The 22,996-nt window shown below is 37.5% G+C and overlaps 1 protein-coding gene across 1 annotated transcript in view; it reads right to left on the bottom strand.

The window, feature by feature from the left end:
* The window catches only part of ATF6 (activating transcription factor 6), a 210,081-nt gene that overhangs the window by 104,094 nt on the left and 82,991 nt on the right, over window positions 1–22,996 (bottom strand). The window contains exons 10-13 of the mRNA XM_025388269.1: window positions 22,703–22,834; window positions 17,258–17,371; window positions 15,850–15,949; window positions 2,615–2,682 (exon numbers count right to left, since the gene is read on the bottom strand). Coding sequence (XP_025244054.1) covers window positions 2,615–2,682; window positions 15,850–15,949; window positions 17,258–17,371; window positions 22,703–22,834 — 414 coding nt within the window. The remainder of the gene's footprint in view (window positions 1–2,614; window positions 2,683–15,849; window positions 15,950–17,257; window positions 17,372–22,702; window positions 22,835–22,996) is intronic.

The raw sequence follows: 22,996 nt of genomic DNA, 5'->3' as shown, positions 1-22,996 counted from the left end.
AAAATAGAGAGATTTCTACATAGGTTTGAAGGATTTTTAATTTTTTTAGTAATACAAATTAAATCTGAGGAAAAGTCATTTTTCGTCACTCTGTCGAATATATGAAGATGTGCTTGCCTACGAGGCTGTGTGAAAGGTGGAAAAAGCTGAGAATTTGAAAACAGACTTGGTTTAGAATTTCTGCTTCACTTCTCAAGTGGGCACTCTTGGGGAAATCACCCTCCATGAGCAAACTGTTTCCTCATCAATAAAAAGAGGATAACCACACAAACCTTGCAGGACTGTTATTGGAGATATTATATATGTAAAGTGCCAAGCATGGATCCTGTCCCATAGGATTCACTCAACAATTGCTAGTCATTGATATTAAAAGTACCATATGTGTGCCTTACTAAAATTAAAAACTAAAATGATAATACCTCAAACCACATCATGCCCCAAAAGATACAGTCAAATGATTCTAACAGAGTTCTTAATGTGTTCAAGATCTTCTAGTGTTTAGGACCAATATCTGGAAGAGTTAAAGGGATCCTGTAATGCTTCGTTTTTCCTCAAAGAGAAAACTTGTATGTATCAATCAAATATTATTAACTTAAGAGGAGAAAAAGACTGACCTAAATGGAAGTAATAAATGAGTTATAAGAACTTCCTTTGAAATAACTCCATTTGTTCACTAGGCCATTTCTGATTACAATATTTTGAATATATAGTCGCTTCTTGCATTTTGTGATAGTTATGTTCTAAAAAGTCACTGCCATCAATGAATTAGTGAATCCTAAACCATTCTCCTAGGGGAAATACAGGGTTCGGTTCCTGCAAGCCTCTGGTTACAATATTTCTGTCAAGTGATCAATATATAACCTTATTTATGTGTTTCTGTTTAAAGACACCTTCTTTAACATATTCATTCACTAACTTGAACTCACAGCCAACAGCACTATAAATCATGCCTGAATGAAACTTATCTAACACATGTACTTTCTCCACACAGCACACCACAGCCCATTTGGGCTTAGCAACACTACACAGCAATTCAGCAATATGCCTCAGGCCATTTCAAACAACAAAATTACCAACAAAAAGCACAAAAATATGAAAAATGTGGACTGTGAAAAGGACCTTGTTTATATAGCTGAAACTAGAAGGCAGAACACTGCCTTGTTCAACCTCACCAGGAAGCATCTACGCATGTTTGTGAATGATGACAAAAGCACTGCTAATATTAGGGGTTACAAATACCTTTTAGCAGATTTTAGTAGGTGAATTAGCAAATACGGAATCCACAAAAAATGAAAATTGGCTGTAATTCACTAAAACATTTTAACTAATGAAGAAATGCCACGCCATCATAACCATGCATCTAAAAATTGATATATTTTTAAAATAAATGTATTGTAATTGAAGGATATATTCTGCTTAGCAGAGAATTATTAGTTACTATTTAAATATATTTGAATTATTAATTTCAGCAGGATAATACAATCTCAGGATTTTAACCATTCATGATTGCTGATATGCTGCTCACTGCCATTTAATAGGAATTCTCAGTTATTAGTATAATGAATAAAATAGCTTTCGACTTACATTTTTACTGTCTATCTATATGTATTTTTTTCTCAGTGCCTACAACACTGGCACACAGTATATTCTAAATAAATGTTAAATTCATGTAAGTGAACTACAAGTGTGTGGTAAAGCTACAGATGGAAGCTGAGATTCTCAACTTTCACTTCAGTGATACTGTTGTCAATAATATCACATCATTATCATTTACCATTGTCATTTACATACCATGCTAAGTGCTCTAAATATATTATCTAATTTAACCATTATATCATCTCTGTGCAGCCAGCATTTTGTAGATGAGGAAACCTCAATTGCATGTAATCTGTTTGAGCCCACAAAGTAAGAGGCAGAGTTACAATTTGAACTCTGCCCAACAGGGCAAATAAAGCTAGCATCTTAACCATGATACCATATTGCTTCCCATATTATCTTTCCCTTTGAAGACATTTAAACTTCTAGATACAACATTCTCTTTGAAATCTTTCAAAATCTTAAGTAGTATTATGTAGTGAAAAATGCATTGTCAGTAAAACAGCTAGGATCCGAATGCTGAGTCTGCCACTAGGTCTTATGACTCTGAAAATTACAAAAAAAAAAAAAATGAGTTGACCAGTTTTTCTATATATAAAATATATTTTTAGTTTTTATATAGATTTAAAGATAAAATGCATGTAAAGCACTCAAGAAGACACCTGGCACAGAGCACTCAAAAAATAATATTCCTTTCCCCTAAGTTCATGAAACAGATGCAAATCAAGGGCAAGAGAGCTATGGGTATTCGAGATTTTCATCAAAATTATGATGGAACAGCATTCTGACTAAATTTGTATGTAAGGGATTTGGGAGAGTTGAACTTTTGAAATTATCTGGCTTTATTCCAACTGCTCAGTAGTATATGTTTTTATATATATATATATATATATCTGAGTATATGACTAAAACTCATAGATGAGAACAAATTTAAGGTGAGAGGGAAGTGTGAATTTCAACTTTCTTAAAATACCAGCTATTTTAAATTCCCTGGCCAAGAGCTTCTGCACTGTCTTACCTGATACTAGTGGTTTCTGTGTATTGAACAGCCATCAGCTGAGAATTTGAGCCCTGTTCCAGAGCACCCTGGAATATTAAAAAAAAAGTTTAATACTGTATCATGAAATTATATGAAATCTTCCTATACTGGCTCATTCTATACTTAAATTGTTAAACTTCCATTGCTAAGATTTCTGACATATTCAGTTCAAATAATTAAACACTAACAGATATTAGAACTCTTTAGGTCCATTCTGATCTGGGAGAAGTGTCTTAAGGAGATTAAGGCATTTAAGGCACTTCCCATTAAGTTTAAAGAAAGAGCCCAAAAGCTTAGTACAGGCACCACTTTTATGACCAAGCCATATAAGTGTTACCGAACATATAACAATGTATGCTTGTCTAAAATAATTATCTTCCCAATGACAAGTTCCTAAGAAGTATGAAAAGTCCATTATGAAACTAGATCCTATTGTTTACTGAGTTAAACAGAGATATTCATGCCAAAATACATCTATGAACTAAGCCATCATTAAAGAGTTCTCACTGATGACTCTTAGCAAGAGAACAGTTCTATCTACACCCATTAGTGGCCCACATATGCTACACTGGACACCTGTCTTTCACATAGCATTTGCTTTGCACTATGCCTTTTTATTCTCCCTGGTAGTTTTGTGAGCTGATTTTCAGAAGAGGTTTGTCAGGGTATCAGAATTCAAGGGCATATTACCAAGTTCTATTACATTAGAAAGCAATCTTAGCCTGTCAAACAACGGTTTAAATAATTTTTTAATCATTTGTTCATTACTGTGTCCATATATCCGTCTTTCGGTAATCAAAGCACCTACATGCGCCCAAGCTACAAAATTAAATATTTGACTTCTGCCTTTAAAAAGCTTGCAGTTTAACTGGGAAGACAGATATAGGAAAACAATACGATGTGGTAAGTGCTAAAACAGAAGCAAGTACAGAAGTTTAAGGGAGAAAAGAAGAGGAAACAATTTTGTTCGGTGGATGGAACCAATATGCAGGGATGAATATAGGGGTCCCCACTTCTGGCTCTGTAATAAGTCAAGGATCTTATTTTATAAAAATCTAATGTGGGTCTTGTATATTGTAGCTATTCGATAAATGTCTTGTTTAACAACAAATGAAAAAAATCACCAACAAAATGAAAAGAAAAACACAGTAAAAAAATAAAATACTATACTTACTGGCATAGTTATCCAGTAAGTAGTAAATAAAACCAAAATTAAATTATAGCTAGTTGATAAAGATAAGGTTTAAAATGAACAGATTAAATAGCTGGTGAATTTTAAATGATTTGTGCTACTTTGGTCCATATGAAATGAGCAAAGAAGTCTGAAAGAAGTCAGACTTCTTTCCCTAGTCTCAGAAAGGAATGGGTAGGCCTTAGGGAAAGCCAAGTTACAGATATATCAGGCAAACAGAAAATAGATATTCCGTTTACCTATCCAAGATTTGTATCAATTAACTAAGGAACCTCTGAAAAACTGGTCATGAGCTTTTGCATTTTCAGCTGTGTGGGTTTAGCAAAAGATCATAATTGGCAAAAATGTGAGAGGCATTTACAAAGAAATGAGAGGATGTTAAAATCTCCAATTATGCTGTAGATCTTTTTCTCAATTTGTCACTTTTTGCTTTGCGTAGGTTGAAGCTTTGTTATTAGGGGTCTATACATTTAGAATTGTTTTATCTTATTTGTATGCTCCTTTTACCAATAAAAAATTTCTTTTGTTGTCTCTTAGAATGACCTTTGTTTGGAAGTCTACTTTTTCTGATTAATATAGCGATGCCAGCTTTTTAATGCTTCACGTTTGCATGGCATACATACTTTTTCACCTTTATTTTCCATCTGTCAGTGTCTTCATATTTAAAATGCTGTTTCTTATAAACAACATATAGTTGGATCTTTCCTTTTAAAAAAAATCTAGTTTGAAAATCTCTTCCTTTTAATTGATGTGTTTAGCCCACTGAATTTAACTACTATATGATTGGATTTAAGTCTACCACCTTGGTATGCATTTTTAATTTATTCAATTTGTTCTTTATGTGTTTCTCTTTTCCTGTCTTCTTTTCACTGAACTGCATATTTTTTAGTATTCCATTTTTATTTCTTACATTGTCTTTTTAGCTATACTTTTTCTTTTCTTTTTAAGACACGGGGTCTTGCTCTGTTGCCCAGGCAGGAGAGCAATGATGAAATCATAGCTCACCGCAGCTTCTCAAACTCCTGGACTCAAGTAATCTTCTGCCACAGCATCCCTAGTAGCTGAGATTACAGGCACAAGCCACCGTGCCTGGCTCTAGCTGTACTTCTTTATGCTAGCTTTTAGTAGTTGCTCTAGAGATTATACTTTGATCTAAGTTACCACAGTCGATCTTGAAATATTATTTGAGCAACATAAAAACTTTATTAATAGTATAATTCCATTTATCCCTCCCTCCCTTTGTGTTCTTATTGTCTTATATTTTACTTCTATATAAGCTATAAACCCCACAATAAATTGCTATTATTATTGCTTTAAAAACACAATAGTCGGGGGGCGGAGCAAGATGGCCGAATAGGAACAGCTCCAGTCTCCAACTCCCAGCGCGAAAGACACATTTTCAACTGAGGTACTGGGTTCATCTCACTAGGGAGTGCCAGACAATCGGTGCTGGTCAGCTGCTGCAGCCCGACCAGCCAGAGCTGAAGCAGGGCGAGGCATCGCCTCACCTGGGAAAAACAAGGGGGAAGAGAATCCCTTTTCCTAGCCAGGAGAACTGAGACACACAACACCTGGAAAATCGGGTAACTCCCACCCCAATACTGCGCTTTAAGCAAACGGGCACACCAGGAGATTATATCCCAAACCTGGCCGGGAGGGTCCCACACCCACGGAGCCTCCCTCACTGCTAGCACAGCAGTCTGCGATCTAACCACAAGGCAGCAGCGAGGCTGGGGGAGGGGCGCCCACCATTGCTGAGGCTTAAGTAGGTAAACAAAGCAGCAGCGAGGCTGGGGGAGGGGCGCCCACCATTGCTGAGGCTTAAGTAGGTAAACAAAGCCACTGGGAAGCTCGAACTGGGTGGAGCTCACAGCAACTCAAGGAAACCTGCCTGTCTCCGTAGACTCCACCTCTGGGGACAGGGCACAGCTAAACAACAACAACAACAACAACAACAAAGCAGCAGAAACCTCTGCAGACGCAAACGACTCTGTCTGACAGCTTTGAAGAGAGCAGTGGATCTCCCAACACGGAGGTTGAGATCTGAGAAGGGACAGACTGCCTGCTCAAGTGGGTCCCTGACCCCTGAGTAGCCTAACTGGGAGACATCCCCTACTAGGGGCAGTCTGACACCCCACACCTCACACGGTGGAGTACACCCCTGAGAAGAAGCTTCCAAAGTAAGAATCAGACAGGTACACTCACTGTTCAGCAATATTCTATCTTCTGCAGCCTCTGCTGCTGATACCCAGGCAAACAGGGTCTGGAGTGGACCTCAAGCAATCTCCAACAGACCTACAGCTGAGGGTCCTGACTGTTAGAAGGAAAACTATCAAACAGGAAGGACACCTACACCAAAACCCCATCAGTACATCACCATCATCAAAGACCAGAGGCAGATAAAACCACAAAGATGGGGAAAAAGCAGGGCAGAAAAGCTGGAAATTCAAAAAATAAGAGCACATCTCCCCCGGCAAAGGAGCGCAGCTCATCGCCAGCAACGGATCAAAGCTGGACGGAGAATGACTTTGACGAGATGAGAGAAGAAGGCTTCAGTACATCAAATTTCTCAGAGCTAAAGGAGGAATTACGTACCCAGCGCAAAGAAACTAAAAATCTTGAAAAAAAAGTGGAAGAATTGACGGCTAGAGTAATTAATGCAGAGAAGGTCATAAACGAAATGAAAGAGATGAAAACCATGACACGAGAAATACGTGACAAATGCACAAGCTTCAGTAACCGACTCGATCAACTGGAAGAAAGAGTATCAGCGATTGAGGATCAAATGAATGAAATGAAGCGAGAAGAGAAACCAAAAGAAAAAAGAAGAAAAAGAAATGAACAAAGCCTGCAAGAAGTATGGGATTATGTAAAAAGACCAAATCTACGTCTGATTGGGGTGCCTGAAAGTGAGGGGGAAAATGGAACCAAGTTGGAAAACACTCTTCAGGATATCATCCAGGAGAACTTCCCCAACCTAGTAGGGCAGGCCAACATTCAAATCCAGGAAATACAGAGAACGCCACAAAGATACTCCTCGAGAAGAGCAACTCCAAGACACATAATTGCCAGATTCACCAAAGTTGAAATGAAGGAAAAAATCTTAAGGGCAGCCAGAGAGAAAGGTCGGGTTACCCACAAAGGGAAGCCCATCAGACTTACAGCAGATCTCTCGGCAGAAACTCTACAAGCCAGAAGAGAGTGGGGGCCAATATTCAACATTCTTAAAGAAAAGAATTTTAAACCCAGAATTTCATATCCAGCCAAACTAAGTTTCATAAGTGAAGGAGAAATAAAATCCTTTACAGATAAGCAAATGCTTAGAGATTTTGTCACCACCAGGCCTGCCTTACAAGAGACCCTGAAGGAAGCACTCAACATGGAAAGGAACAACCGGTACCAGCCATCTCAAAAACATGCCAAAATGTAAAGACCATCGAGGCTAGGAAGAAACTGCATCAACTAATGAGCAAAATAACCAGTTAATATCATAATGGCAGGATCAAGTTCACACATAACAATCTTAACCTTAAATGTAAATGGACTAAATGCTCCAATTAAAAGACACAGACTGGCAAACTGGATAAAGAGTCAAGACCCATCAGTCTGCTGTATTCACGAGACCCATTTCACATGCAGAGACATACATAGGCTCAAAATAAAGGGATGGAGGAAGATCTACCAAGCAAATGGAGAACAAAAAAAAGCAGGGTTTGCAATACTAGTCTCTGATAAAACAGACTTTAAACCATCAAAGATCAAAAGAGACAAAGAAGGCCATTACATAATGGTAAAGGGATCAATTCAACAGGAAGAGCTAACTATCCTAAATATATATGCACCCAATACAGGAGCACCCAGATTCATAAAGAAAGTCCTTAGAGACTTACAAAGAGACTTAGACTCCCATAGAATAATAATGGGAGACTTCAACACTCCACTGTCAACATTAGACAGATCAACGAGACAGAAAGTTAACAAGGATATCCAGGAATTGAACTCATCTCTGCAGCAAGCAGACCTAATAGACATCTATAGAACTCTCCACCCCAAATCAACAGAATATACATTCTTCACAGCACCACATCGCACTTATTCCAAAATTGACCACATAATTGGAAGTAAAGCACTCCTCAGCAAATGTACAAGAACAGAAATTATAACAAACTGTCTCTCAGACCACAGTGCAATCAAACTAGAACTCAGGACTAAGAAACTCAATCAAAACCGCTCAACTACATAGCAACTGAACAACCTGCTCCTGAATGACTACTGGGTACATAACGAACTGAAGGCAGCAATAAAGATGTTCTTTGAAACCAATGAGAACAAAGATACAACATACCAGAATCTCTGGGACACATTTAAAGCAGTGTGTAGAAGGAAATTTATAGCACTAAATGCCCACAAAAGAAAGCTGGAAAGATCTAAAATTGGCACTCTAACATCACAATTAAAAGAACTAGAGAAGCAAGAGCAAACGCATTCAAAAGCTAGCAGAAGGCAAGAAATAACTAAGATCAGAGCAGAACTGAAGGAGATAGAGACACAAAAGACCCTCCAAAAAATCAATGAATCCAGGAGTTGGTTTTTTGAAAAGATCAACAAAATTGACAGACCGCTAGCAAGACTAATAAAGAAGAAAAGAGAGAAGAATCAAATAGATGCAATAAAAAATGATAAAGGGGATATCACCACCAACCCCACAGAAATACAAACTACCATCAGAGAATATTATAAACACCTCTATGCAAATAAACTAGAAAATCTAGAAGAAATGGATAATTTCCTGGACACTTACACTCTTCCAAGACTAAACCAGGAAGAAGTTGAATCCCTGAATAGACCAATAGCAGGCTCTGAAATTGAGGCAATAATTAATAGCCTACCAACCAAAAAAAGTCCAGGACCAGATGGATTCACAGCTGAATTCTACCAGAGGTACAAGGAGGAGTTGGTACCATTCCTTCTGAAACTATTCCAATCAATAGAAAAAGAGGGAATCCTCCCTAACTCATTTTATGAGGCCAACATCATCCTGATACCAAAGCCTGGCAGACACACAACAAAAAAAGAGAATTTTAGACCAATATCCCTGAAACATCGATACAAAAATCCTCAATAAAATACTGGCAAACCGGATTCAGCAGCACATCAAAAAGCTTATCCACTATGATCAAGTGGGCTTCATCCCTGGGATGCAAGGCTAGTTCAACATTCGCAAATCAATAAACGTAATCCAGCATATAAACAGAACCAAAGACAAGAACCACATGATTATCTCAATAGATGCAGAAAAGGCTTTTGACAAAATTCAACAGCCCTTCATGCTAAAAATGCTCAATAAATTCGGTATTGATGGAATGTATCTCAAAATAATAAGAGCTATTCATGACAAACCCACAGCCAATATCATACTGAATGGGCAAAAACTGGAAGCATTCCCTTTGAAAACTGGCACAAGACAGGGATGCCCTCTCTCACCACTCCTATTCAACATAGTGTTGAAGTTCTGGCTAGGGCAATCAGGCAAGAGAAAGAAATCAAGGGTATTCAGTTAGGAAAAGAAGAAGTCAAATTGTCCCTGTTTGCAGATGATATGATTGTATATTTAGAAAACCCCATTGTCTCAGCCCAAAATCTCCTTAAGCTGATAAGCAACTTCAGCAAAGTCTCAGGATACAAAATTAATGTGCAAAAATCACAAGCATTCTTATACACCAGTAACAGACAAACAGAGAGCCAAATCATGAATCAACTTCCATTCACAATTGCTTCAAAGAGAATAAAATACCTAGGAATCCAACTTACAAGGGATGTAAAGGACCTCTTCAAGGAGAACTACAAACCACTGCTCAGTGAAATAAAAGAGGACACAAACAAATGGAAGAACATACCATGCTCATGGATAGGAAGAATCAATATCGTGAAAATGGCCATACTGCCCAAGGTTATTTATAGATTCAATGCCATCCCCATCAAGCTACCAATGAGTTTCTTCACAGAATTGGAAAAAACTGCTTTAAAGTTCGTATGGAACCAAAAAAGACCCCACATTGCCAAGACAATCCTAAGTCAAAAGAACAAAGCTGGAGGCATCACACTACCTGACTTCAAACTATACTACAAGGCTACAGTAACCAAAACAGCATGGTACTGGTACCAAAACAGAGATATAGACCAATGGAACAGAACAGAGTCCTCAGAAATAATACCACACATCTACAGCCATCTGATCTTTGACAAACCTGACAAAAACAAGAAATGGGGAAAGGATTCCCTATTTAATAAATGGTGCTGGGAAAATTGGCTAGCCATAAGTAGAAAGCTGAAAGTGGATCCTTTCCTTACTCCTTATACGAAAATTAATTCAAGATGGATTAGAGACTTAAATGTTAGACCTAATACCATAAAAACCCTAGAAGAAAACCTACGTAGTACCATTCAGGACATAGGCATGGGCAAAGACTTCATGTCTAAAACACCAAAAGCAACGGCAGCAAAAGCTAAAATTGACAAATGGGATCTCATTAAACTAAAGAGCTTCTGCACAGCAAAAGAAACTACCATCAGAGTGAACAGGCAACCTACAGAATGGGAGAAAATTTTTGCAATCTACTCATCTGACAAAGGGCTAATATCCAGAACCTACAAAGAGCTCAAACAAATTTACAAGAAAAACACAAACAACCCCATCAAAAAGTGGGCAAAGGATATGAACAGACATTTCTCAAAAGAAGACATTCATACAGCCAACAGACACATGAAAAAATGCTCATCACCACTGGCCATCAGAGAAATGCAAATCAAAACCACAATGAGATACCATCTCACACCAGTTAGAATGGCGATCATTAAAAAGTCAGGAAACAACAGGTGCTGGAGAGGATGTGGAGATATAGGAACACTTTTACACTGTTGGTGGGATTGTAAACTAGTTCAACCATTATGGAAAATAGTATGGCAATTCCTCAAGGATCTAGAACTAGATGTACCATATGACCCAGCCATCCCATTACTGGGTATATACCCAAAGGATTATAAATCATGCTGCTATAAAGACACATGCACACGTATGTTTATTGCGGCACTATTCACAATAGCAAAGACTTGGAATCAACCCAAATGTCCATCAGTGGCAGACTGGATTAAGAAAATGTGGCACATATACACCATGGAATACTATGCAGCCATAAAAAAGGATGAGTTTGTGTCCTTTGTAGGGACATGGATGCAGCTGGAAACCATCATTCTTAGCAAACTATCACAAGAACAGAAAACCAAACACCGCATGTTCTCACTCATAGGTGGGAACTGAACAATGAGATCACTTGGACTCGGGAAGGGTAACATCACACACCGGGGCCTATCATGGGGAGGGGGGAGGGGGGAGGGATTGCACTGGGAGTTATACCTGATGTAAATGACGAGTTGATGGGTGCTGACGAGTTGATGGGTGCAGCACACCAACATGGCACAAATATACATATGTAACAAACCTGCACGTTATGCACATGTACCCTAAAGTATAATAATTTTAAAAAAAAAAACACACAATAGTCTTCTAAAGACATTTAAGTACACACACACAAGATAAAGATAGTTTAAAAAAAAAAAAAAAAAGGTCTGGTCTTTTTACCCAAATATTTGCCCATTCTGATGCTCTTCCTTCCTGTTAATCTGGGGGTCTATCTGGTATCATTTACCCAAGTCTTTTAAAAAAACATCTTTAGCATTTCTTACAGCACAGGTCTTCTGGAGACAAATTCCCTTGGTTTTCTCTATGTGTAAATGTCCTTATTTTGCCTTCATTTTGAGAGATATTTCATTAATTTTCCCCTTTACCTTTTCTAAAAACTCAAAGTCTAGGAAGAGGATAGAACTATGAAATAGGACAAATCAAATCAAAGACATAATGCTTAGATACAACGGATATTTCAAAGAAATGTCAGTTCACTAAAATTACAGAATATTTTATAAGACTTAATGTCAGTTCACTAAAATTACAGAATATTTTATAAGACATAATGCTCAGATACAACAGATATTTCAAAGAAATGTCAGTTCACTAAAATTACAGAATATTTTATAAGAGTTTCAGATACTCTTAGCAACTGAAAGATGTAAACTAGAAGAAAAAAAAGGTTGAAATGAGAAAAGAAAAAGGACAGCAGTTATAGGCTCTTTACACTAAGAAACAGAATTTTTGTTTAATCTTAATATGCTTGGCATTGACAACAGCATAAAAGCAGAATAATACTTCTCCTTCCTCTAACCAGGAACTTCTTTACTATTGACAAATATAGATTCTTCCCCATCATTCCCTTCTATAGTAGCTAAGATTCTCACATTTCCAAGCATATCTAAGCTCCCTACAGAAAGATATGTACCCAAAATAGCACAGAATGAAATAAGACTTTAAACTACACATCTCCTTCAAATGAACAAAGACAGTAAAATTAAAACAAAATTCTTTTTCTTACATTAGAATTCCTTTAAGATCAAAGAATACCAAGCACCCGTTCCACAGTAAATGCTCTATTGATTTATCTAATGAACAGGAAAGAAAAACATGACAAATTACATGTAATGGTAAAGCCAAAAAAAAAAACATTTAGGGTAAGAATTTTAATCTAATTTTTCATTAAGTTCATTATACTAGCTGTATGGGATTACCTACTGGCAATGATCTATTCCTGACTCCTGTGCTCTTCTTCTGTATAGTAAAGGACGGACGCCTGAAACCTATATCACTCAAACTATTTTGCCACCAGAGCTCTGGATATAATTTAGATTCTGCCAATAAGATGCACTTGCTTCAGATGTGGAAAGCAGAAGAGAGACAAGGTCCATTTTTCCTCTGACCATGGTAGCAGCTGATGTGTAGGCTTTGGCAGACATGAATTTTTGAAGTACTAGACTCCACATTCCAATGCCAATAAGCAGCTTTGGGACTTTGGGGTATATGTGATATTGTGAATGACTACCTGCAGCCTCTATTAGTATTAACAACTAATAAAGTTGCCTACTATATTAGGTGAAAAAAGTTGTTGGAGAGGCCAAGGGAAGCACACAGTAGATTATTACAGAATTTCAGAATGTCAGAGTTTGAGCTCACCTGGACTAGCCCTCATTTTATGTATGAAAACAGTTCCATAATGGTTAAAAACCCACGTTTCTTATTATCCTTTTAATGTACTTTAGAACATAACACATACTGCTTCCAATTAGTCATGAAATAATCAGTTTAAGATGTTTCCATTAGCATGTAAACATGTAAACCTGAAGTATTTCCCATCCAAAAATAAAACTCTTCTCTGACTCCTGTAGCTACTCCATTTCTCTATTCCCATGTATAGGGATCACCCTGAAATAATTTCCTTCACTTCCTCTATTATTACTTCCCTGAATCCACTTTAGTTGACTTTTGCCATTACCACTCCAATGAAAGAACTTTCACGAAGATCACTAACAAGTTCTCATGGTCAATTCCAAGGTAATTCCTCACTCTTTATCTTAATCATCATCTCTTAGCTCTCTTGGTCCCTGTAATTAACTGTTACATCCCCTTCTTTAATAACTTTCTTTGCTTGAATTTTGGGACACCACTATTTTACATTTTCTCCTATTTTACTGGCCAGTTACTCTTCTTCCTTTTCAAGTACTGGTTCCTCTTTCTCTTTCAGCCTGTAATGTTGGAGATGGCCCAGAACTTGGTACCTCACTCTGTTTTCTTTCCTCTGTGTTTCTCTCTAGGTAGTAGCACCACAAATTAAACTTCCAGTTTCAACCTCTCTCCTAAACTCCAGACCCAGATATTTGATTGTCCACTTGACTTCTCCACTTGAATGCCTAATAGCCATATCAAACTTAACACATCTAAAATTCTTGACTTCCACCTCTAACTACTCCTTCCCCAGGACTGGTCTCAGTAAATGGTATCACCAATCATCCAATACCTAAGCATAGGATTTATCATTATTTCAACAATTTCTATCAGCTTTACTTTCAAAATATATTTGGCATCCAAGTACTTTCTGCCACCTTCATGACTACCACACTAGTATGGACCACAAACGATCGCTCTCATCTAGCTCACTAAAATGGCTTCTTAACTTGTCTTCCTACTTCCAGTCATACTCCCCATCATGGTCCATGTTATGGAGTAACTACTAATTTTTTTAAATATAAATCATATCAAGTCACTCCCATACTCAAACCTTTCAATGGCATCCCCTCAAACCCAGGATGAAATCCAAAGTTCTCACCAAAGCCTATGAAGTTTTCTTTGAGCTTACATCTGCTGCCTCTCCAATCTCATCTACCACTCTCCCCTCAGCTCCTGCATTCCAGTTGTACTCAGCTTCTTCATGTTCCTTAAATATACAAACTGTTCCTTCCTGAGGGTCTTGACATTTGCTGTTCCCTCTGTCTAGAAGCTCTTTCTCCAAATTTTCCCCTAAATCTATTTTTTTTCTTTTTTAGACGGAGTCTCACTCTGTCGCCCAGGCTAGACTGTGTGATCTCGGCTCACTGCAAGCTCCACCTCCCAGGTTCACGCCATTCTCCTGCCTCAGCCTCCTGAGTAGCTGGGACTACAGGCACCCGCCACCATGCCTGGCTAATTTTTTGTATTTTTTAGTAGAGATGGGGTTTCACCGTGTTAACCAGGATGGTCTCGATCTCCTGACCTCGTGATCCACCCGCCTCAGCCTCCCAAAGTGCTGGGATTACAGGCATGAGCCACTGCGCCCGACCCCCCTAAATCTTTACATTGTTATTTCAGTGATTTTTCTGCCTATGGCAAAAGCAATGTTCTCACCAAACCCTTGTCTTCTTCTTGAGCACACAGAAGATACATGATCCCAGTCTCTCTTACAGTAGGCTGGGCAAAGTGACAGAGTTTTAGCCCACTAAACGTTGGCTAAAAGCCAGGCCTGATTCTTAAAACATTTTGCACAATACACCAAACTCTTTCTTCCCTAATATCCCAAGCAAGAAGCAAAGAATTTCAAGTTGTTGGGACTACCCAATAGAAGGAACCTGGATCCCTCACTCCCTGCTTGGAGAAAAGCAATCCTAGAAAATGAAGTCAAATTTTGTGCAAGTGAAAAAATTTTATTCCATTAAGCTACTGAGATTTTGGGGCTGTTAAAACAGCTAGCATTAATTACCTTGACGATGTTGTCTTAAAGTGGAACTTCTTCAGAGAAGCCTTCCCTGACCACTCAGTCTAGTCACTCATTTCTCGATTCAACTTCTAACCTCCTATGCTGCTTTGTGTTTCTTTAGAGAACTCAGCTCTAATTTTTAGTGTATTTATTTACTTGCTTATTGTTTAGCTCTGCACTAGAGTGTAAGATCCATTAAGGTAGGGACTATATCATACCCATTACTTTATTTCAGGTTCAAGAACAGTCTTTGGTTCATTATTGGGAACTTGCAGATGCCAGTTGCTGGTCTGAGTTCTACCAACAAATATTTGATGAATGATGGAATGACTTAATGGTGTTTTGTGGCAAACAGCATTGAGATGGAACACACACTTAACAGATTCTAAGTAAGACCTGTCATTAACCCAGAGTAGGACATGTCTAAGTTCAGAAATGCCCTACATGGATATGTCTTCATTTCCAAACTGCCCCATGTCTCAACATTCTCTTTTTGAAAAGCTCTAAGAAGAGAGGAGATAAGCAGTATTATTTATTATACCATTGTGCCAAAGACATTTGATATAGATATCCATGCACAGGAACTCCTGGTGTGAAAGTAAATTTGAAGATGAGAGCAAGAAATAGCATGATGCCTGATCAGGGAACTACTAATACTATAAAACCTAAACTAGTGCTATAAAACCTGGGAGGAGGACTTCAGTGGCAATGACAGCTGCATCAGAAGCAGCAGGAGACAGTGAGAAGTGTCTAAAGTTTAAGCTTACCAAATTTTCCAGGGAACAGAGCAAGCTGGGAGAAGCCTTCCAACAAATATGCCAACTATTGTTCAAAGACAAGCAGAAACAAACCTGAAGAATACGGGTTTTCTGTTGATTATTTGTCATTCTTCTTGACTTGGTCCTTTCCACTTCATGTCTATGAACCCATCCTCGAAGTTCATGATTTAACCTATAAAATATAGTTTAATTGATTAAACATAGAAATTAACTAAACACAGAAATGAATGTTTCACCCTGTGGTTGGAAATGAATCTAATCATTTGTAGGTTCTAAAGTGCATTCCAAGTGCCTGATGACTCAATATTGCTTTTTGATTTGAAAAAGTTGACACCTAATGTTATTTTTAATAAGACACGCATTTTCACATGGTAAACCTGTCAACCACGCATTCAAAATTCAAAGAAAACTACAGCTAAATACCTCCCAAATATAAACACTGGATGTTAAGGTTTTTCAACCAAAAAAAGTATTTCCTTGCCGGGCACGGTGGCTCACACCTGTAATTCTGGCACTTTGGGAGGCTGGGTGGGAAGACTGCTTGAGTCCAGGAGTTTGAGATTAGCCTGGGCAACACAGTGAGACCCTGTCTCTACAGAAAATTTTTTTTTAAAATTAGCTGGGCGTGGTGGCATGTGCCTGTAGTCCCAGCTACTCAGGAGGCAGAGGCAGGAGGATCACTTGAGCCTGGGAGTTTGGGAAAGCAGTGAGCTATGATCAAGCCACTGCACACCAGCCTGACCAACAGAGTGAGACCCTGTCTAAAAATAAAATAAAAGTCATAGGACCCCTAACAACAAATAGATGTATTAAAACCTCTTGAAAATCCTGCTTTTTTGGGAGAAGAAAAAGAATGAACTCAATTGCTGGGGGTAAAAAAAAATGCAAATTTTTCAACACAGGAAATAAAAGTGTAGCTCACATATAACTTCCTTTATTTTGCTTACTTTTTACAGCAGCTGTGAAGATGTTAAACTATGTTTATTTAACTGTAGTTCATTACTACCTATCACAAAAAACCTGAGGTAGCTTTTGAGGTTTTAAGGATAAGGTCCAAAATCACAGGAAAAAAAATTAAGGGAAAAGCTGATAAAGAAGTGTGTACTAACGGTAAAGTATCTCCAGAATCACATATCCACAAATTATTATCTTCCTAATTAGAAGAAAAAGGTACTTTCTGCTATGAATGTTACCAACTATAAGCCTAACACCCTGAAATTGTAATATTAATTTCATTCTGTAGTTTTCAAAGAAGACATATTTAAGTAAGCAACCATCACATAAAATAGACCCATCACCGTATCTATCAGGTTGGTGGAGAAACTGGACGACTAATATGCCTACAGTTACCCAACAAACAATTCAGAGATTCTCTCAGTCACTTAGTGAACCCGACCAATTACTTGCCTAGGTTCCAAAGCGAAACATGGGAACCAACTCAGATGTTCTGAGTTGTTCTGCAATAATCTACAACACTCACCTGAGAGACTCTGTGGTGTTAATTAGGGGCTGACAAGGAGGTGGAGGAATATAAAGCAATGGTTCTTCAGTTAGCACCATCAGGGCTTTGTCATTTGAAACAGAATGATCATATCTGAAACATGGATGCACAAAGTTTGTTTCCTTATATCTTAAATTCCTATTCCTAAGAAGTTTGCTATAAGAAAATCATCATTAGTGTTAACTTTTCATGGAAATATAGTAAACAGAATATACTGCAAGATAAAGTATAAAATATAAAAACTTAGTTTACATGAAATGTCATTTTCTGATTTTCTACAGAGACAGGATGGTAATTCACATTTGTCTAGTCACCATTTATTAAGCAATTAATTTGGAATATGGGATACAATAACACATGGTTCATCATGTCTTCAGCAAGCTTAAGACATGCACAATGCTGCTGGTACAGAGGTGGTAACACAGTAATGGGGTAATTGAGGGGAAAATCAACCGGTATTATGTGACCAGACTAAAGTTTTGGGGTTATTCACAGTTCTACGATAATAAAACTGGATAGTACCCATAAAACAGGTAGAAGTGTGTCTGTGTGTGTGTGCGTGTGTGTGTGTGTGTGTGTGTGTGTGTTAGGGATAGGGTAAGACATAAAATGCTTGGCAGAAGAAAAGTGAAAGAGTTGAAAAGCCGAATATATACTATGGGATCATGGAAGAATCTGAATCACTAGTAAAACAACAGGGTGACTGACATTAACTAGTTACTCTATTTGCTTCAAAAATACATAGTTTGCTAGCCATCACACTGATATAGATCATGTGAATTCATATCCAAGGTGTGATGTAGGAAGCAAAACTGGAGTTGAAAGTTAGAATTTGAGATTTACTGCTATTTGTGCTCTTCAGTCTGCAATCTTAATCTCTCTCACTAAGAAAACTTGCACCTCTCCTGAATTTCTTTATATAGGATGATCTGGATTTAGAAAACTAGATATGCTAATATCTCAAAAGAAAACATGTAAACATATAAAACTGAATATAGTGAGATTCACACTTTTCATTTATTCATTCAACAAAAAATTGCTGAATACCAACTGTGTGCCAGGTATTGTGCTAGGTGCTGAGAATCCAGTAGGGAATAAGAGAATCAAACTTTCTGTCCCCAAAGACCTTAATGGGGAAGATGGACCAAATAGAAGAAAATAAATGGATAAAATAAATCCAAACCCTGGTAAGTGCTATGAGAGAAACAAGCAAATGGTTGAAATGGAAAAGCAATGGTAGTATATACTTTAGATAAAATGGTCCGAGAAGGAGATGGTAGTTACATCAAGGCCTAAATGATGATAAGAAGCCGCCTCTATAGAAACTGGGGTAAGAGCGTTCTAGGCGTAAAAGAGGCAGATGGGGGAAAGGTGGGCTCAAAGAACTTTAAAAAGACCACTGGAGCCGGGCGCGGTGGCTCAAGCCTGTAATCCCAGCACTTTGGGAGGCCGAGATGGGCGGATCACGAGGTCAGGAGATCGAGACCATCCTGGCGAACACAGTGAAACCCCGTCTCTACTAAGAAATACAAAAAATAGCCGGGCGAGATGGCGGGCGCCTGTAGTCCCAGCTACTCGGGAGGCTGAGGCCGGAGAATGGCATGAACCCGGGAGGCGGAGCTTGCAGTGAGCTGAGATCCGGCCACTGCACTCCAGCCTGGGCTACAGAGCGAGACTCCGTCTCAAAAAAAAAAAAAAAAAAGACCACTGGCTGAAGAGTTGCAAGCAAGCGGGGAGGTAGAGGGGGAACAGGATGAGGTTGGAAAGACAGAGACCAGGTCATAATAAGGAATTACTAAATGTAATAAGAAGTCACAAAAATGTTTCAAATAAAGAAGTGATACATTTCAATTTACATTTATACCTTGCCATGGTACCAAAAATGGACTCAATGGATGCAAAAGGGGAAGCTAAGACACCAATTCGGAAAGAGCTATGGCGATCCTGGCAAGAAGTGATAATGGCATGGACTAGGTTTGCGGCAGCAGAGACGGAGAGGGGTGGACCAATTCAAGACAATTTTTGGGAAGAATATCAACAACACTTGTTGAAAGACAGGAATCAGGATTTCTGGCTTAAGCAATGGAAAGGAAAAAACATAGCTGTAGAAAATTGGTTGGAAGTAAAAGAGGGAGAGGAACTGAGTTCCACAGTGCACGTGTTAAGTTTGAAATGTTAAAACAGAGATGTCAAAGAAACTATTGGATATGTGAGTTTGGAGACTCAGAAAAGAAGTCTGGACTGAAAATACAAATTTGAGAGTCATCAGGATATACAGATATGGAGTGTGCATGAAATTATGGATGAGTCGCCTAGGCAGAAAGAAAATTTTAAAAGTTCACAGTTCCAAACCTCGAGATTTGGGTAAAAAAGGAGCCCACAAAGATTACTGTGAAGGAGCAGCCAATAAAAAAAGGAAACTAAAAAAACGTAGCAATACAAAAGGAAAGTCTTTCAAGGAGCAAAAGACCCACATAGCCAAATGCTGAGGAAAGGGCAAGTAAGATGGCAGAAAGCACTGGCCCCTTAACAGAAATAATTTTGGCAAAGTGGAAGGTTAACTTCAAGTTAAAAGTTAGAGATATCTATTTATGCCCCATAAGAGAGAAAAGAAACAACAGCAGAGGATATATAGAACATTCTTCCCTGCAACTTGCACCAGGAATATTCTCAATGTCCTCTCTTGCGGCTGTAAGGGTTAAGCAGGTTTAAGTTGTTTGGAATAAAAAAGACATGTTGGTGCACAGGTAATGACTGCAAACAGAAAAGGATCAGCCTAAAATGAAGCACTGAGTGAGAAGGAAAAAAAAAAATCTGCCTTGTGTTTGATAAATCTGAATGCCTGTAAGAAAAGGCTGCTTAGCACCTCTTCTTATAAATCTATGACATACGCATTATTTTAAAAATCATGCCTGCATACTTAGAAAAATACAAACATTGTAGTCCATGAGAAAAGTCCAAAACTGCCTTTGAAAATGTATTTCTGATCTGAACTCTAGTAACAATTTCTGCACATCTGTGCTAACTGGCTTTGTTCTATCAGCCAAAAATATTCTTCAGAAAAGAAAAGAAAAAAAAAAAAAGTCTGATAGGGGAAATACCAGGACAAGGATTGGGTGGAGTTAAAGGAGAGAGAAAATCAGCCAACATGCAATCTGGAGACAATTAGACCAACATTACATTAGCCCAGAAACAGTCAGAGTTCGAGTCTGCTTGCAAACATTTTATGCCAAGAGAAAAAAAATCAGCAAATAAATCACTGAAGTAAAGGACAGTGCTAGGGAGCTAGAGTTAATGAGAATTCTTGGAGTAAAGATCAGTTCTGGGTGACATCTTATATATATAGGGTGACCATCCTTTCCCATTTATCCAAGACAGCAGTACTGATGTTCTCATGTAATTATTACTAGCAGTACCTTTCCTTCTTAAAAGTGTCCCAGTTTGATAGAACATTATATGGTCATACTATTTATATGCCACACATTTCTATGACTGAAAAAATATATGCAGTTAATTACTAAATGATATGCTAATACAATATTATAAACTATGGGATTAGAATCTACTTTTTTATTGGAACCATATCTCATAGCTCTCCTTAGAAAAAGAAACATAAAGTAAGCTGCATTAAAAAATGTATCGGTATCATGGCTGAAAATAGATAAAACATCTAAAATTCAGTTCAGAACACAGAACAAAGTAATATTAGGTGCTTTCAAATGTTTCACAAACATTTTTTGGTATCTTTTATTCAGTATTTATACTGATAAAAGCAAGAACATCAAATTAATGGACTGGCATTTTTTTAAATGTCTCAAGTTGCTGAATAATATTTCAAGAGACTTGCATGTAATCAAGAATCCATAATCTTTCCTGGGTTTTTTTTTTTTCCCAAGACCAGTAACCCAGATTATTCACTCGATGGTGACTTTGGAGTAGGGAGAGAGAAAATAGTTTGCATTCCATGTACTACTTTGAAAGCTGATAAATTTCAGCCAGAAAGTCATTCAGACTTCTAGGCTGAACTAGTATGATCAGACTACCATGCTTTCTGGGAGCCACCATGTTATCTTATGCTAATGTGAACAAAAAAGTGAAGGCTTCTATTTGCTGTAGTTAGTGCAGAAGAAATAATATTCTTGTAAAGCTTATCTGAACTGTAATTTCAAGAATTCAATCCATAACTTGTTCTATTCTTTAGCAAGAAGTCATCTCGACTCTTGTAAATCCAAAGGCTATTAGGTTTAAATTTAATTTTTGATGGATCTTATGTGGACACTAACAGAATTCAAAATTATAGAACATGTAGGGCAAACCTGGACAAATTATTTAGCAAAATTAAAGATACTATTAAACTCTACCAATACTCAAGGGCACTGTTAAGAGATCATCAAGGTCAATATTTAAGAAGTATGATGAATTTTGGCATGTAAAAACACAGGAAATGTTATGTTTTCCAACATTATGACATCTACCACTGCTATGCTGCATTGCAGCTACTGCCATAAAATCCTTTGGGTCCTCCACTGACTTAGCATACTGCATTCCACAAAAATAACAGTTTTTTCAGGAAGGCTAAGTGGAGACAAGCCTGCAGGATTGTGGTGATCATCTTTCAACAGTATGGATGTAACAGTAAAAATCAGAAAGAATGATTGCCCTATAAATCCTTAAAGAGATAAAAGTAAACAAATGTGTAATAATTTTCAAGCATTATATTTTGCAAGGGTTACCATACTGTGACCTCTCTTTGCCTTGTTAGTTAGTAAAGGAGCTGGCCCCATTTGGCTCTAATACAAATTCTAAATAACACAGGGAAATGTTTATCAAAAAGTATACAACTATAAAAATGTCCACTATACCTTCTTCTAGTTAACCTAATATGGAAATTCCATTTTTATACAATTAAAGCCTTTTGCTATTGACAAGCAATATGGAAATTTATCAAGTCATTATTAAATTGCAACAAGGGAGGGATTCAACAAAGATCACAATAAATGAGTATAAATGATTTTACCTAATGACTGCAAATAGGTTCAATCATATTATTCCACCATATCATATCCATCCACAGATGAGACAGTAACAAATATTAGATGTGTTATATGTATAAACACATGATAGATAAAATAACTATTAAAGACATTGTATATAATACGTATATATTTCAATATGTATATTAATGCATACAAACTGAGATTTTAACATTACATCTATAGGAATTTTAAAACTACAAAAGGTTTCAAAGTAAATTTAGTTTTAGAATATTAAAAGTAAAATTTATTAATGGTTTCAGTAATTTATGTGTTCTGCTACTCAAAATGATACATGAACAATTTAGATGCAATGTTATACTACAGATAATTCTCTTGTTTCAGCTTCATTAAATCACTTAGGCCAAAAGATAGATGCATGCCATCTAACCTGTAGCTGTTTTTCTGGATGACACCATCTGATGTGTCCTGTGCCTCTTTAGCAGAAAATCCTAGAAGGTGCCTCCTCTGATTTGCAGGGCTCACACTAGGGTTCATTCTCCTGGAATCCTGTTCTAGCATGCTGAAAATTTAAAAACAGGAAATAATAGCTGAAATAAAAATACATCACACATATGCCTGCTACATGCAGCTCTGAAACAAACTACCATTTCTTTGTAGATCCATGCATGTAACAAAAATGCTAGGCATAGAAGCAAGTACAAATAGTGTACTGATGTGTTCA

This window comes from Theropithecus gelada, chromosome 1 (assembly GCF_003255815.1).
Source record: "Theropithecus gelada isolate Dixy chromosome 1, Tgel_1.0, whole genome shotgun sequence".
NCBI lineage: Eukaryota > Metazoa > Chordata > Mammalia > Primates > Cercopithecidae > Theropithecus > Theropithecus gelada.
Note: the sequence above shows the minus strand (reverse complement) of the source record. Positions and strands in the feature narration are given on the sequence as shown.